The sequence below is a fragment of the Onychomys torridus genome, chromosome 5 (assembly GCF_903995425.1).
Source record: "Onychomys torridus chromosome 5, mOncTor1.1, whole genome shotgun sequence".
Classification (NCBI taxonomy): Eukaryota; Metazoa; Chordata; class Mammalia; order Rodentia; family Cricetidae; genus Onychomys; species Onychomys torridus.
The window spans coordinates 49,953,860-49,971,485 of record NC_050447.1 but is presented as its reverse complement, the minus strand read 5'-3'; the positions used below and the strand labels follow the sequence as shown (position 1 = coordinate 49,971,485).

Below are 17,626 nucleotides of genomic sequence, written 5' to 3'. Positions count from 1 at the left end.
CTCCCCAGCAGCCTGGCTGGCCTCCAGCACCCCCACATCACACCCCAGACCTCCTGTTTCCTAGAGAACTGGACCAGGACAAGAAGCCACATCCCAAGGAGAAAAAAAAAGCATGACAGGAATCTGTGAGAACCCTGCTGGTAACCAAAAGGTGACAGACCTTCCTGAGGCACAGAGCCAGAGCCAATGGGCAGAGGCCCCCACACCAACGGCCCCACAGGGCATGGCCATCGTACACTTTCATCTCTGACTAAAGTTCCCTTCAACACGTCTCAAAAGAAAAGGCTTAAGAAACAAGCCACAAACTCACCACATGTACATCATTCACCAAACTCAGAAGAGGACCAACTGCAGGGCAAATGGAGGGCAGCAGCAAGCTGAGCACATGCAATACTCTGGCTTCTTCACATGGCAGATCCAGCCCAGAGTCCTCACAGCTGCCACCCCTCTGTTCTCTCACCCACCATCACCAAGCACCAGGCTAGGCCTCCCTGACCTGAGAACTGCGGTGGTGGCTAACAGTCAACCCTGTGATCACAGACACGGACATGGGTTCCGACTGTGCCCTGGCTCAGGAATGCTCACTTATGACAGTGGCAGGGGAAGGTGGGGGGGTGGTGGCTACTGACTTGCTAATGATATTTTCCAGGGAATCCGGTGCCCTGTTGCTCAATGGGTCTTCCATCTTGGCTACAATGGCGTTCTGCCGATCATTGTTGAGTATTACTGTAGTCTGGGGGACGACGCTATGGAACAAAAGAATCACAAGAAAAAGAAGACCTTAAAACAACAACATTCATTGTCAGAGCACATCGTCATTCAATATGGTCAGATCCAGGGCCTGCACCAGAGAGCAGGGGTCCAGTCAGGGACAAGTAAACTGGAGATGGGACTCTTCAGTTTCCTGCTGGTTAGTATTCTTGGTTGACACAAATGCATAATGTGGGCAGGCTGGGCTGTGCATGTTTAACAGAATGGGTAGGATAGGCTAAGGCACTCTCCTGCCCTATGCACCTACAAGTCATATCAGCAACAGGTTTACATGAAAACCAGCTTCCTTTTCTTTTTTCTTCCCTTGTGTGTAGGTGGTGTGTGTGTGTGTGTGTGTGTGTGTGTGTACAACAGGTATGTGAGCTGCATGCAGAGGCCAGAGCAGGACATCAGCAATCTTCCTCTACTGCTCTCTGCCTTACTCTTTTGAAACAGGGTCTATCACTGAACAGCAAGCTGGTAAGCTAGTCTGTTCAGCTAGGCTGGCAGGTTAGCAAGCTCAGAGATCTGCCTGCCCCCAAACCCGCAGGGGTGAGGTTACAAGATATGTACAGCCATGTCTAACTTTGTACATAGGTGTTAGGGATTAAACTCAGATCTTCATGAGCTCTCTTACCCACTGAACCAGCCCGAAGCCTAGTTCAACCTCTTTCAACCACATCCCTCCCAAACAATGACAAGGGATGTGGGTCTCAGAGCTGCCCTCCTCAATGTTATTCTACAGCTGCACTCTAGAGTGGAGCAGGCAACCCCTGGGCAGCAAAGGGGAACATGCACACATGCCACCCGCAGCCCTCGGCAAAGTGCAGGACGGAAACAACAGGCCTTGAGGCTTGGCTTTAAGAAAAAAATTCTAGGAGAGAATGGAACACGGCCCCAGTACCACCAGGCTCAGCAACATCCTGAAGGCAGCATGAGGGTGCAAATGAGCAGGACCGGCAGCTGGCTCTCAAGAGACTTTTTCACACTGCAGTCACGGTGCCAACTCTTAGCATTTCATGGCAGAGAGTTGTCTAAAGTGTGTTCTGCTCTAAAGAGCCAGGACTGAAAAGAACTGCCACTTGATGTAGCCAGTTATGTTACCTGGAAGCCCAGTGTCCTTGTCCAGAGGAAAGGGTGTACCATACACATGAAAACCAGCCACCTGCCATGGTCATCGGCATCTCCGCATACCATTGTACCCACATCAATAGGCACAACAGCAGCACCATGTAGTATCCAACACATGCCCAGAACCAAAGCTGATTTTCCAAAATGCAAGTGTTAAGTACCTATATGCCATTCGATTTTGTCATTCTACTTATTCTCTGGTAGCACCTACAGTTGTCCACTAAACCATAATGAAGTGTCCACAGGGATCCAAAGTAACCCTGGAGATCTCTGCCTGCTGCTATGGCCCTGTGAAGCCTCCACCATTCACACTTCTAAAATAAAATAAGCCACGTAGGATCTGACACATATACATTTACACAAACAGCCATGTGCACACAGAAGCCCCACACGCTCATGTTATGAAGTAATTAGAGGTTCACAGGGAGCACACAGCTGTGAACCCTGTGTAGGCCACAGCCAAAGCAACAACAGCAAATAACCCTGAAACAATGCATGAATAAAACTTCAAGTCTCCTTCAGATGTCACCATTTTCCACATGTGCACCTGTGTGGCTCAGGGCAGTGTGGTCTCCTGCACAGGTCCAAGTAATGTTCCTTTCACAGAAACAGAACTTGCGGACACCTCCTAGGATCTCTCTAGAGAACCATCTGTGTTTGATCTTCAAGGATGTTATGTAAATGGACTTGCAGGCCATCCACAGCAGCAGCTCAAAATTGTTGCTTATGGCCAGGGATTGCTCCACAGCATGACAATGTTAATCAGTAGTAAGAGTGTTTGTAGGTTTCTACATGACCACAAACTCCTATGCCTTGGTCATGAGCACAAATGGTCCTGAGCACACCTGCTGTGCCAAACAGGAAGGACACCCAGCTTCCAGAGACCTGGCCTTGCTGCTGCCCACCTGGGAGCTCCTGCCTCTCCATATCTAACAGAGCACAAGGTCTACCTTTGCTCTGTCTGGTATATCCTGATAGCCAAGAAGCTGAGGACTTGCAGGTACCCTCAGGCCAGTCTCCTCACAGTAACACAGTGGTTCATTTACTGCTGAGTTTAGAGCATTCTGGCTTCAGAACATCTTTTACCTGTCTATGCTATTCTTTCCATGCTCTTCTCAGCTTTCCCAGGTCAACCTACATGCCTGCTTTCCCTCTTTCCTTCCTTCCTTCCTTCCTTCCTTCCTTCCTTCCTTCCTTCCTTCCTTCCTTCCTTCCTTCCTTCCTTCCTTCATCAAACTGAAGGATCCTTTGCCTAATTCTAGGCCCCAAAGACCTCCTGTGACCTTAGAGCGTAGATCTGACGGTAGATCTACAAGGGGGCTCCTATCCAGGTCCACTTCTGCTCCAGTGCCAACTGTAGAAAGGATAAACTATGCACAGAGTGGTTTCTGCCCTTGTTGCTACCTGGGCTGTCCCATAATATGACTTTCTCTTTTCTCTATTCTGCTCCAGGAGCCAGCTGTCTACTCCCCCTTGGTTTGTTCTTTTTAAATTCTCTTTATGATCTCTACCCATTCTTTTACAATCTTGAATTAACTATATGTCTACTCATAGCTGCTATTTTTCTATTAAATAAAAACAGTGAAATAATGGCTGAAGAGATAGCTTAGGAGTTAAGAGCGCTGGCTGCTTGAGAGGACCTAGGATCGAGTTTCCAACATCCACGTGGTGGGTAATAATCACCTATAACTCCAATTCCTGGAGGTTTGATGCCCTATCCTGGCCTCCACGGGTGCTACAGGCATGTGGTACACTTACAAACATGCAGGAAAAACACACTCAGAGACAGAACAAAAATAAGTCTTTTTATAAGACTTAATAAAAATCAAGAAAAAGGGAAATAGTATGACCCATACACGGTTGGGACTTTTGGAGGTGGGATTTGGTCTGAGACAGCAACTTGCTATGTATCCAAGGCGAGCCTCAAACTCAAGCCTCCACTCTCCAACCTCCATCTCCAAAATGCCGGAATTATAGGCAAGTACAGTCACACATGGCCTGACTGTTCAATTCTCAAGTGATGTTAATTTGTAATGGATATTACACAAGCTGAATATTCCCACCTTCACATAACATTATTCAGTAGTAAAACATGCTCTATACAGTGGCAAAGCAGCAGCTGTGGGACAGGTTGTGAACAAGTCCCTTTCCCCTATTGGGTCAGGGGAGTGTCAACAATCAGTGTCTGGCATGCCTTCTGGGGTCTAGAAAGATGACAAGCATTGACTACAAAGGCTTCAAGAGAGGCATGTTGCTCATTCCTAGTACTGTGGGACAAAACACCACAGTACCTTCCACATAGACAGCATGAGATGGGACACTGACACACATACACACATACACACACACACACACACACACACACACACACACACACACACACACACACCATGAGATGGGGCACCACAGTGCCTTACACTTACACAGGCAAACACACACAGAATATGAGATGGAGCACTGCGGTATCTTCCCTAGATGCTATAACCCAAAATAGAGACAGGGCAGGGCACCTTAGTGCCTCTGCCACAGACAGCAGCTCAGAAAGACAACTCACCTGCCTAAGACCATAGAGTTGGCAAGGCACAAGTTAGACATGAACCCAACACTCTCTTACAACAGCAACTTTTTAAAACAAAATAAGAAGCTACGTTTACTTCTCACAAATCGTAATGTTCTGAGAGAGAAAGCCAGAGCCCCAGTAAGAGAGCCTAAGACCTGTTTTTACTTTTACAGTTTCTCTAGGTAATTCTCATGACCTCTGGCTTAAAGTCAAAACGAGACAAAAACTATACAACAACCTCCAAGTTACACACACACCCAGGACACACCTCAGAGATGCAGCTCTGCTCGATCACCTCCTCTCACACCTGTTCCTTTCCTGATACAGTACCCACTTAGCACCTCTGGTTTATGATGGTGCCCCCTGCACAGGGGCCTTCTACTTTGTGCAAGAATGCATTGCCAACACCTCAAGACCTCAAGCCACAAAGTCTGTTCATTTCAGGCCCGCATGAATTCAAGACTGGGCTCATACTGAACCAAGTGTCTTAGGGTTCTGGGGTCTTCATGCTGCTGGCCAACAAGTCAAGGAAGACAGGAAGCTGGAGCATCAGAGCCTGCATGCAGCACTAAGCACACAACAAGCAGAAGATGTCCAGAGCCGCTTCACCCATCAGTCAGAAGTCAACTTCAAGCACTGCAGATGAAGGAGATTTGAAATCCAGTGGGTTTCCTGGGGTGTGGCCAGCATGCCAGTGGGCACTGAGTGAACGACAAGTAACGTGGTTTTTTACAGCTCGGGGTCACTGAGGCTTGAAGAACACTGAGCACTGGCCATGAATCACCCCAGTCACAGCACTCCAGCCTCCTCTTTATCCCCATCTTTTGATGGAGACAATAATGTCAGAAAAGTCTCCCACTAAGCCAGTTACAATGGTTGTGTCTGTGATCCCAGACTGGCGAGACTAAGCAGAAGACTGATGTGAACTGAGGCCTCCTGAATGAGAAATATGATCCAGATGGCTGCACTGGCAAATTTCTATCTTTAATACTTATAATGCACAGTACTAATAGTATGACATGAGAATAAAGGGTATGTTGGAAAGGGTAGGGGACAGATCTTCTGAAGATGAACTAAAACTAACCCTATGAAGCATCTTCAGGAATAGGACAGAACATATGGAAATGAGCACACAGCAGATGCACGCAGTAAAGGCAGAGAAATCCAAGAGGAGAAGAAAAATCCAGTCAACAGGGTCTTGTTACGTAGGCCAGGTTAGCCTCCGATTGACAGCATCCTCTAGCCTCAGCCTCCTAAATGTTGGGATTAAAACTATGTACCATGAGAGAAAAGACCACATCTGACACTGCCTGGATGGCCAGGAACCAGAGGCAGGACAGCCTAGAGACCCAGAGACAGGATAAAAACAAACACAACTGGCAAAAAAAATATGTGCCGCATACCAGACTTAATTCTTTTCAAAACCTAAAAACTACTAAACAAATGTACTTAGGGGCTGGAGATATGCCACAAAGGTAGAATGCCTGCCTAGTATGTGCCAGATTTCATGCCAGTGTTGGAGGTGAATTGAGAAATGAGCAAACAACTGGAAAGTGAAATATAAAAGATTCATGGAAAGGGATGGAGTCATGGCTCTTTCAGGACACAAGATTAGTTCCTAGCACCCATATCAAGTGGCTCCCAACTGTCTGCAACTCCAGCTTCAGAGGAACCAATACCCCCTTCTGGCTTTAGAAGGTCACACACACTCATACACAGACCACAGACATACATGTAAATTTTTTTTTTTAAGATTTATGGGAGCTGGGGATACAGTTCAGTCAGCAAAGAGCTTGCCTAGCATGTACACAGCCCTGGGTTTGAGCCCCAACACCTCATAAACCTCAACACTCATGAGGTGGGGCAGAAGGCAGTCAGAGGTCAGTCTAGGAGACATAAGGCCATATCTCAGCAAAGGGGTTTGGACTGCATATATAATTACGAAGTACTTAGAAACAATAAGAAATGTACAAGAGTTGTACTGGGAGAAATAAAAACATGACACACAGATGAAGAGATTCATTTTGTTCCTCAAACAACCCAGGACGGTCATGATGACAAGTCTTCCCAGAGCAACCTGGAGCCGGCCCAATTCCCTTCATAGAGCATGGGTCTGTAGGTTCTGGAGAAGTCCTCTGAGCTATCAGAACATTCACAATCTATCAGGACAGCTCACTTTGCTGTGCTGGCTTTGGGGGATGGAGCATTTCTCTGAGTTAGCAGGGTTTGCTAAGGACTCCCTAAGCTTTGTGTGTGTGAAATGGTGCCCCACTGGTTAATACTCAGCCCTGACATGTACAGAGGAACGTGTATGGCTGTGCAAGGCAGCACAAGCCAGGCAGGAAGATCAGGCATGACATTAAACAGAAACATTCACAACTCAAAATTAGATAAGAAGTAAACAAGCCCATCACTGCCGAGAGACCAGACACTCCACGGTTAAACAGCCCTATCTTGATCCTACCACACTCTACGCCTACAGAGTAGAAGCTTCTGAGAAAGCCAATGGCCCCATACAGAAGCAGGAAACATAGGTTCCCACAGCACTCACAGAGTTCAGCAGGAGACCAGCTCTCCAGGAAAAGGTAAGATAGCAGCCAATTGAGCTACCTTCAATGGGAGAGCAAAGATCCCTGGGAACTAAGGAAGATCCCTAGGACTAACATGGAGTTGGATTGCTAGAAGGAGTTTAAACCATCCTCCATCACACACTTCAAGTTTCTAAAGTCTAAAGAGAAAGTGAAAGAGTTAAGTTTTGTGCAACTGCCCTAAGGGAAGTTTTAAATCACTTTTTTTTTTTTTTTTTTTTTTTTTTAATTTTGAAAACCAGCCAGGCGATGGTGGTGCACGCCTTTAATCCCAGCACTTGGGAGGCAGAGCCAGGCGGATCTCTGTGAGTTTGAGGCCAGCCTGGGCTACAGAGAGAGATCCAGAACAGGCGCCAAAACTACATAGAGAAACTCTGTCTTGAAAAATGAAAAAGAAAAAAAAATTTTTTTGAAAACCACTATTACACAAAAACCTTTCATTCATCACAACTGTTTTTTCCCCCTCAGTGTGTGTTTTGTTTGGTTTTGCTTTTGAGACATAGTCTCATGTAGACCTCAAGCTCATTGTGTAGTTAAAGATAACCTTAGGGGCTGGAGAGATGGCTCAGAGGTTAAGAGCACTGGCTGCTCTTCCAAAGGTCCTGAGTTCAATTCCCAGCAACCACATAGTGGTTTTCAACCATCTGTAATGAGATCTGGCGCCCTCTTCTGGCCCTGCAGTCATACATGCTGTATATATAATAAATAAATAAATCTTTTTTTAAAAAAAGGCGGGGGGGCTGGAGAAATGGCTCAGAGGTTAAGAGTACCAATTCTCTTCCAGAGGTCCTGAGTTCAACTCCCAGCACCCACATGGTGGCTCACAACCATCTGTAATGAGATCTGGCGCCCTCTTCTGCATACATAATAAATAAATAAATCTTAAAAAAAAAAAAAAAAAGATAACCTTAAACTCTGGTCATCCGGCTTGTACCTCCCGAGTGTGGGGATGACAGGCATATGCTACCACATTGGGTTTACACAGTACTGGCAGCTGAACCCTTACTCACTAAACCACCTCTCCAGTCCTAAAATATTTTGAAACCTTTAATAGCAAAAAAATCTATTGCTTTTAAAAGTAAGAAACAAACTTTGTCCTAGGTAATAGTCTTAGTCAAAAACAAACAGAAATGCCTGGTTTTAAAAGTTGTTATCAAGTAATATGGTTCTAAAAGACAACTCTGGAGACATCATGCTATCACTCTGGGTATTGCCTACATTGGCTCCTGGCCTGCAGCTCTGCTCAGCTATGAGCAGCCACAGGCTTCCTTCACCAATCTGTGTCTAGCTGCTGAGAAGAACAGGAAGGTAACTTGTTTGTCATTTGTATAAAGATGCCAGTGCTGAGCTGGGCGGTGGTGGCGCACGCCTTTAATCCCAGCACTAGGGAGACAGAGGCAGGCGGATCTCTGTGAGTTCAAGACCAGCCTGGACTACAGAGTGAGATCCAGGAAAGGAAAGGTGCAAAGCTACATAGGGAAACCCTGTCTCAAAAAAAACAAAAAAACAAACAAAAAAAAGATGCCAGTGCTGGCCCCAGAGGCCTTCTGGTCAGGCAACACATTACTAGCCTTATAGGAATGCTTCAAGCCCAGCGTTAAAAGACTGGCTAATCAAATCACAGGCTTTCCACAAGGATGTAGATGCTTCAACACCTATTGCTTCTCCAAACATCAACATTAACATACCTCATTGCCATCCCTACAAGTACTCCTATTTGAAGTCAAATGGCATACCTGCAGGAGAGATTCAAGCCAGGCGCAAGAGAATTAAAGTCCTTTCCATCTCTGGAAGCCAACTGCCAGTGTAGGATGAAACCCTATCCCTGGAACCTTACAAACATTTTTATCATGATTAAGCTTTGGCATCAAAGAAAACAGGCCTTCTTTTATTTTTTTTTTTTTCTTGAATTTACTCATTCAGGTGCAGAATCTGAAAATCTGGACCCAATGCCAGCTGTGGCTGGCAGTGTTCCATAGCCTTCTGTCTGCCAAGGAGCACAAACAATTAGATGAGCATCCCTTGGAGCCCACAGCAGCCTCAGCCTGGTCCAGCCAGGTAGGCTATGACCAGCAGGGGGCATAGATTTCCAGAGCAGAGAGAGGGCCTCAGGAACCACCTCTTGCTAGATCTAGACCTCTGCAGTCTCTCCAAATGGGAGGCAGTGTCCTTTAGGGATCGGCTCTATGTGCTCTCTGGAGGCCTCCTTAGAGCTGAAAGACTCTGAGGATGACACCTATGTTAGTCCTGTGAGTTACACTCACAGCCAGCAAGGAATGGTTCACGGTGACTAAGTTCTTTTTAAGAGTATATGATCTGGACATAAGATCATTCAGATTATGCACTTCTCTTAAGTATCCAAGGCCCCAGGTAAACAGAGCACAGCACCTTATTATCCAGTATGATACTGCCTTTTAGCTGTTTCTAGAAACCAGTCTATGCCCCACTGCCCAGGTTCCGTGGGAACAAGTCTCATTTCTTCTCATCAATGACTTCATCCACCCTTCACTGAAATCCTGGGATTCAGCTCTCATCCTCCAGGCTGCTCTCAAGTTTCCTGTTAACAGCTTTCTAGAGAACATAGCCCCTGTCACAACCACACCCAAGTAGTAGTGCCCCAGCTCTCTATCTTTCTAATAACAAAACTGGGTCTTGGAAATGTCTGGGACCTGGGAACACCCAACCAGGTGACCCTGACACCCAGAGCTCCCAAACAGACAGAATTCCAAAGTATATGCCTTGAGACCAGGCCACAAAAACACACCCTCTTCCACTCCAGGTCCTCCCTAACCTGGCAGAGCTAGAACAGAGAAAAAGATGTTGTTGACACTTCCCCAGTCCTGAAGACAACCTGTTCCAGGAGGAAGAAGGACTGAGGTGTTATCCCCCAAACAGGCATTACTTATGAGAGAAGAGGACCGCTCCCCCTTTATTCCCTCTGACAACATCAGTGCTGTTCGGTGCAGGCTCAGAAGCTCTAGAGTCAGAGTGACAGCCTGGGTACCATGTAAGATGCTACCAGAGTCTAACTGTGGGCCAAGAGGCTAAGATGGCCTTCAAACAATCTCCTCTAACCCTAACCCTCCCACACAAAGGCCCAGGTCTTAGGCATTCACATGAGGACCATGTGTCCCATGCGGACTTCAGACATAAGATATCCTTGCACAGTTTTATATAACTCGAATTTTCTAGGAACTCAACTAGTTGTCAGTCTAGAAAGAACTACACTTAGCATCATGGGAAATAGCACAAAGAATTCGCCATTCTGAACATTCCACTGCAAACTTGTGGTGCCTATAACCACAGCCTCACACCAGAAGACAGGTGAGGCTTATCTCTGCCTCATCGCATGCTGAAGCATAGATTTTACCAAACGCTGCTGTCCTTCCACACTCCTTCTTGTAAGGTAGGCCACTCCATACTTAAAACTGTATTTCTGAACATTATGTCTGGGAACAAAGGGGCACTTCAAAAACAACTGCCTTGAGAGGCAATCGGTCATTCTGCGAGCTTAACAGGAAGCCTGCACAGACACCAGCAAGTGTCTGTGGGAAAAGACACGGTGAGCTGTGCAGCCCACTTCAGTCACAAGAGCAACCCTGCCTCCTCTGAGAAGCTAGACACCCAAATTCCTCGTGATGGAGGGGGCGAAGGTGAAGCTGGGGTGCTCTTGAGAGCTACAGGAGGCAGTGAGTGACTCTGCCCAGCATGCCTCATGAGCAACCATCTCAGAAAGAGGACAAACAGTCACTTCTACTCTCGAGCACCTCAAAACCGTCCAAAGTAACCCTACTCTCCCTTCCCATGTATTCCTTAAAATCCACAAGGCACCTACTGCTGCTCTAGTTACCAGCACCCATGGGCAAGGTGGCACCCAGCAAACACCCACACTGCAGCAAAGCCATTGGTGTCCCTCTAGGCTTGCTCTGGCTCCCACTGCCACCCTACTGTTCTGTTCTTCCCAAGCCCAACAGATAAGAGGCTGTAGGCCTTGAAGGTAAAGATAACACTGTGCCCACTCCCACAAGCGGACTTCCCCCCAGACACTGTAGAAAAGAATAAAAATAGCAGGAGTACTGGGTGGGTGTTGCTGTTCTGAAGGATCTCATGCCACACTGCATATGGACCCAGGTTTTGGAAGGATACCTTCTGAGGCACCTTTCCATCCCACTAAGCCAAGCATGAACCTTTCATGCCAGCTGAGTACAAACCATACAAAGCTCTGTAGGAGGCTACAAACCTTCTATTTTATAATTAGGCACAATGCGAGTATCAGACTTAGCAGAAAGTTTGCTATGATCAAGTAAATTTTATAAACACCACCACTGAAGAAAACGTAGGCAATGACCAGCCAGAGGTAGGAAAAAGAAAAGAAGCAACATACATGGGCCAAGTTCACGGCGAGGTGCAAGGAAAGATGAGTCCATCTGCTTTAGCCAAGAAGAAAGTTGGAGCGACTCAGGTCATTCCAGCACAGAGCTTGTGTTTGGTTTCGGTCTAAGTGAAACCAGCACCATGGAACCACCAGGGCAGATATCCGGGGCTAGAGCAGATCAGTAACAGTGGCACCTGGGTTGGCACAGGAGCACTTTTCCCAGGATGGCCTGTGGTGCCTTGGCTCTTCCATACTTACCATCGCACTTTGTTGCAGGTCTGGGTGGCGCCAAGTGGGGAACCAGCCACCATGGGGACCTGGATGGGACTGTGCTGTTTGTTGGTGACCAGGTCTAGCTTCTCTTCCAGAGATTTGCAAGTAGCCTCCAGAGCTTGCAGTTTGGCCTCGATGCTATCCAACCGCAAACATATCGTCTGGTTAATAGAGTACAGGAAAGACTGGAAGTGAAAACAGAAAAGCTTCAGAAGGGTGTCTCACACTGCGAGGGGAGTCCATGGGCCCTAAACAGCTGGCTCCTCACTCCACCCAATTTAGCCCTGGGCTATGCCCAGGTATTCAGTGAGAAGCCCAGCTCTCTCTATCAAACAAGACCCTTTGCAATCTCACCTGCATTAAGGTCATGCAGTAATTAGCTTGCCGCTGTGTTTATCAGTAGATTCACATGTTAAAACTACAAAATCTTTCTTATGATGACAGATTATACCTAACATCCAAACAGTCTGGAAAACACTGCACACTCACATTGCATCCAGCCACGCCCAAAAAAAAAAAAAGGCTCGACACAGGTCTACTCCACTGAAATCTGGCAATGACCCCTTCCAAGGACCTAAATAGCAAGCATGCCACCTAGTGGCCCACAAAAGGAGCAACTACCAAGTTGAAATAAGCAGGCAAGCAGCCATGTTTAAACACAAGAACATGCAGACCAGAGGGCAAGGCTTCACTCCCTCAACTGCCAGTCCTGTCAGGAGCCACCAGGTGCATGACACACACAGGAATTCTACTGTGAAAGAGCCCTCTAGGCCAGCACTCAGGTGCTGAATAATGACAGGAAGTGTAGAAACAAGGCCAGCAACATGTGAAGAAAACAGAATGAGAAGGAGTCGACTGGAAGAGATGTGTAGTAGCCTCAGGGACGGAGGAAGGTGCAAACCGGCAAGAGCAGAGGCTCCAGCTCAGGCTGCCCTGGACCTCAGAACACAAGCAGTCAGAACAGCCTGCCTCTTCGCACCTAGTCCAAGCTAGAAGGGGCCAGCCTCTTCTCATTTGAAAGGGAACCACAGAATACTATCAAAATCACAACAGTTACAGTGGCATTTAGCACATCACCAAAGCCTAGGTGCAGCAAAGCATGAAAGCGTGGGTCCAGAGCACTCTGACCAGCCAACCTTGGCTTGCAAGAACTCTGGGCTTGCTTTATCCCCTGCTATATGCAGCAATTAGGAGCAGCCACAGAAATGTCCTACATACCCCAAGCCCTCACATCTATCTCCACTCATCACAGCACAGCACCACCAGTAAGGAAAAGGTTCAAAAGAGGACCCGCCCCTGCTAACCACTCTCCACAGAAGCAAACACCAAGGCTGTGTGTGTGCAGGAGGAAACAAGCAGCAGCACTGGACTCATCTCCAAGGGTCCTGGTCATCAATGGAGGCAAAGTCAACAGTGCAGGGAGATAGATGCATCATGAGCACTAAGTGATGGACAGTTCTTGAGACAAGACCATGGACCACTATTCTTTATAACTGGACAACATCAACTTGCCTTCCAAGTTCTTTTAATAGTTAAACCATTATTTTAACTCTAAATGAGAAATGTTTTGTCTAGAGTTTGGGTGAAAAATCACTATTACAAACTAACTAATGTCTCAAGCAAATCCACAAAGAAAGAGGGGAAATAATATTTTTTCCTAACACTGCTCCACAAGTGAGGATGACCACAAACAGCTCCGACCTGTCTGTTGAGTTATAGCAGGCAATGTGGCATGTGAATGTCTTCCAACCCCATGACAGCACATGGTTACATGTGACAGCATGCATGGGAAGTGTGCTGTTAACAGCACCACCAGAACCCAGACAGCTACTTCCCTTTCCACTTGGTCTGTTTCTCTGTTTACAAATGTGTTCTGTGATACAATTAGGATCACACTTTACTTTGAAATCTGTTACTATCCTTCTGTCCACTGGTCTGAAGTTGGATTTCACTAAACAGATTTGATTTTTTTTTTTTCCAAGACAGAGTTTCTCTGTAGCTTTGGAGCCTGTCCTGGACTAGCTCTGTAGGCCAGGCTAGTCTCGAACTCACAGAGATCCACCTGCCTCTGCCTCCCGAGTGCTGGGATTACAGGTGTGCACCACCACCGCCCGGCGATTTTTTTTTTTTAAAGACAGGGTTTCCTATGTAGCCCTAGCTGTTCTGGAACTTACTATGTAGACCAGGTTGGTCTTGGAACTCACAGAGATTACCTGCTTCTGCCTTCTGAATGCTGGGTTTAAAGGTGTGCGTCATCACTCCCGGTCTGAGCAGATTTTCCAGTTCCCCACTGCAACTGGCACTGCTTCTCCTGGTTCCCAGAGTTAACTGAGCATCTCAAGCAGATGCCCTCGACACAGAGGGAGCATGTGAACAGGACTGGTATCATCAAGTTGCTCTTGTAACTTCTCCTGTGCTAATAATTTACCTCTGGTTCTGCAGACACTGAGTCCCAAATAAGCAAATCCAGAAGCAATTCACTGACTGACGGAGGGGCCTCCAACCCCAGCCAGCAACTTCAGAACTGGGGGGCCACAGCGACCCTCAGCTTTCCTCCCATCTGAGGCAGCCTTACGCACACACAGGAAGACATCTCATTTGCCCTCCCAATCTAATGCTTCCTCCTCTCATCTTGTCAGGAACCAGGTCTGTGCTTTTATACAGCCTTTTGGTGGCATCTCCATGCTACAAGCCAGGTCCTGACTATGGCGTCATCTGGAAAGAGGGTCTTTGCAGATGTATTTAAATAAATGAGATCATCCATGCCAGGGTAAGGTTAGGCCTCAGACATAGACTTTAGTGACAAGGCTGGGACTACCTAGAGGTCACAGCACGGAAGAGCCTCCCTTGGAATTCCAGAAGGCATGGCACTGCCACTCTAGGGCTGTAAGAGGGTCAGTTCTGCTGTTCTAAACCCAAGGTAATGGTAGAAAATTGACACAATGCACACAGGACCCAGATGGTACCTTTATAGAGGGATCCTGGCAATTAATCTCTAGTCGCTGGCGCTTCAAAGCAGGTTCATCATCATCTGTCACGACATGATTCTCCAAAACAACTGAAAAGCAAAGACAGAGACAGAAACTAGAGTGAGCATGGCGAGATCCTCAGGGCTCTTTACCACCACAGCCAAGCACAGTGCTGGCACCTTAATTACTTTGTTAAAATTCTCAGCCAGGCAGAAACAAGGCCCTCCCTCACCTCACAAAATCATCAGACCACCCAATCAATGCTCTCCAGAGTCCAGTAGGCAGCCCCACACTAAACCTTCATTCGTGACTTCTTCCCAGCTTTATTTAGTGTGTCTGCTAGCTAACTCATTGCAAAATCAAAAGCAATCTCACCTAGCCTTTGGTCCTGGGCCCACTCCCAACATGGGGCTGAGAGGCACATATGTACCAAGAGTCACAACCTTCACTGCATGTCACATATGCCCCAAACTAGCATAGCCAACATGTTGAGTTATGTGGAAGCTGCAGTCACCCAAGAGTTGCCCACCAGCAGCTCCTGCTGACCTTTCAGGCCTGCTGTCAGATAAGCAAGGTAACCCCACTTCCAGCCTCTGCAGTACCATCCCAACTTCTAATCTCATCCAAAATGAAATACAAAACAAGGTCAAGGAGTGCCAGAGTCAGAGTAGCAGCACTCGCTGTGACATTATCTCTGCACACTGCACTTCTACTGACCTGCGCCATCTAGTCCCTTTCTCTATACAGGAGCAATCATTCTCTCGATAGATAGATAGATAGACAGACAGACAGACAGACAGACAGACAGATAGAGATGTGTGTGTGTGTGTGTGTGTGTGTGTGTGTGTGTGTGTGTGTACAGACAGATAGATAGATAGAGATGTGTGTGTGTGTGTGTGTGTGTGTATTTATATTTAAGTTTTTTGGTTTTTCAAGAGAAGGTTTCTCTGTGTATCCCTGGTTGTCCCAGAACTCGCTCTGTAAACCAAGCTAGCCTCAAACTCACAGAGATCCACTTGCCTCGGCCTCCGGAATGTTGGGATTAAAGGCATGCGCCACCACTGCTCAGTTAACAATTATTTTCTTAAGAAAATTTTTATTTATTAATTTTATTTATATGTATATTACATTTTATTATTTATTTTTATTTATGTGTATATATCTATGTGAATGTATGCCACATGTGTGGGGATGCCATCAAAAGCCAGAAAAGGGCATCGGATCCCCTGGAGCTGGTTACATGTGTGGCAAGCTGTCTAACATGAGAACAGAACTCAGGTCCTCTGGAAGAGGAAGGACTCTCAATTTCTGAGCCACTGCTCTGGTCTGACACAGGTGACCTTCACAGAACTACTAATCTATAATTACAGAATTCTGCGGTCAATATTTTTTACTGACCTTTATGCAAGAATGTTTTCATTTCACTGGTTTAGTTTTCCTCACACCTCCTTGCCTAAAACAGGTGACACCGGCTGCCTGTGCGTTTCTCCAGACTCTGTATGCTCACTCACATGGGAGAGGACACGACTCTACCATCTACAGATCTCTCTTAGCAACACACTGCAGGCCTCTAGAGCAATGGCCTGAACTCCTTTTTGCAGAAATGAGTGTGTGTTTGGGGGAGGGGGTGTACAAGCAACAAGTCTAAACAGTACGTGCAAAGGTTTTTCACAGATGATGCTCCCCAGAAGTCTTAAATTCAGATTATCACTCCTGTAAAGTCTCCTTAAATAAAGTAGCTGCTTGGCTAAGATTTCAAAGTGGTTATGCTTTTACCATCAGAAAGAAAACGGCTGGCCTTAGCAGAAGTTAGGGTATCTGTTTTCAAGCAGTCAGTATAGGAATGAGGTAATATGACTTTTCAGGAAAATCTGTTAGTGTCTTACCAAAATGTTACATGCACACAGCAGCTCTACTCTGGGACCTAACCCTGCAAAAATATTCGCCCAGATGCATGTGCAAAATCTTCCCTACCAGACTCCACAAAGAGAAGCAGTGCACAACACATCAAGCAGCATCTGGGGAGGTCAATAAACTAGGGTAAGCCTGTGAAGAGAATGCCAGTCACTGAAGAACTGTGTTTACCAGCCCTCCAGAGTAAATCCACATGGCCCACTGCAGCATCAAGTTGCACACAGGAGGTGTGGTGAAGTAGGGGTCACAGGTCCCACACATGGCAGAAACATCAGATGACGTCATGGAATAGGTGACAAGTTCACAAGGGAAAAGGGTGCTGCTGGGCATGAGCAGCTACATGAGGGCCAGGATGGAGGAGCAAGAAGGTGGTGTGTGTGTGTGTGTGTGTGTGTGTGTGTGTGTGTGTGTGTGTGCGCGCATGCGCGCTCACACAACACTGCTTATATCCCATGATTTGAGTTTTCATACAGCGCTAACATCACTGTTATGTCTGCTTTCCTGAGGGAACAAAGTCCAGCAGGGTGGTTTTTGATACCGGAAAGACAGGGAGAGCAACAGTGCATCTGCTGTCTCACAGCTCTACCTGGGTGGTCAGGACTCAGGTCTTCCACTGCAATCTGAACCACATCCGCCAGGTCCTGTTCTGACATCATCCAGAACACGAGAAGAGGGGTGCACCAATAAGCAAGAATCCAGAGGTCTCGAGGTATGGGGTTTCTGTCACCTGCAGAACAAATGCCAAGAACCACAAGGGAAGATTAACAGTCACAGTGCAGAAGAGATAGATGACCAGCTCTGTGCGGCGGCCAAGGGGTCTTAGAAGTCTGCAGGTGCTTCCCTACAGGGCTCCACAGGGCTCCTGAGCACTCAGAAATGCTCAGAAACATAAATAACCAGCTGGTTTTTTCCTTTAAAAAAAAAAAAAAAGGAAGGGATGAATGGCCCCCCTCGCTTCCCCACTCACTCCTCATGCCACCTCCAAGCACACCTTCCTAAGCAGGTTTGGAGCCTTCCAGTGGGCCCCAGCTGCCTACAGGAGCACTCTGTCAATCACAACCTGCGA

The 17,626-nt window shown here is 46.9% G+C and overlaps 1 protein-coding gene across 10 annotated transcripts in view; it reads right to left on the bottom strand.

Moving 5' to 3' along the window:
• The window catches only part of LOC118584370 (BTG3 associated nuclear protein), a 79,367-nt gene that overhangs the window by 39,476 nt on the left and 22,265 nt on the right, over nucleotides 1-17,626 (bottom strand). For 7 of the 10 annotated variants that reach the window (XM_036188567.1, XM_036188560.1, XM_036188563.1 and 4 more), the window contains exons 2-5: nucleotides 17,147-17,287; nucleotides 14,644-14,735; nucleotides 11,663-11,862; nucleotides 630-746 (exon numbers count right to left, since the gene is read on the bottom strand). In XM_036188567.1, the coding sequence (XP_036044460.1) occupies nucleotides 630-746; nucleotides 11,663-11,862; nucleotides 14,644-14,735; nucleotides 17,147-17,216 (479 nt within the window). In that variant the 5' untranslated portion in view covers nucleotides 17,217-17,287. The remainder of the gene's footprint in view (nucleotides 1-629; nucleotides 747-11,662; nucleotides 11,863-14,643; nucleotides 14,736-17,146; nucleotides 17,288-17,626) is intronic. The other 3 variants (XM_036188562.1, XM_036188564.1, XM_036188566.1) reach the window with 1 other exon arrangement.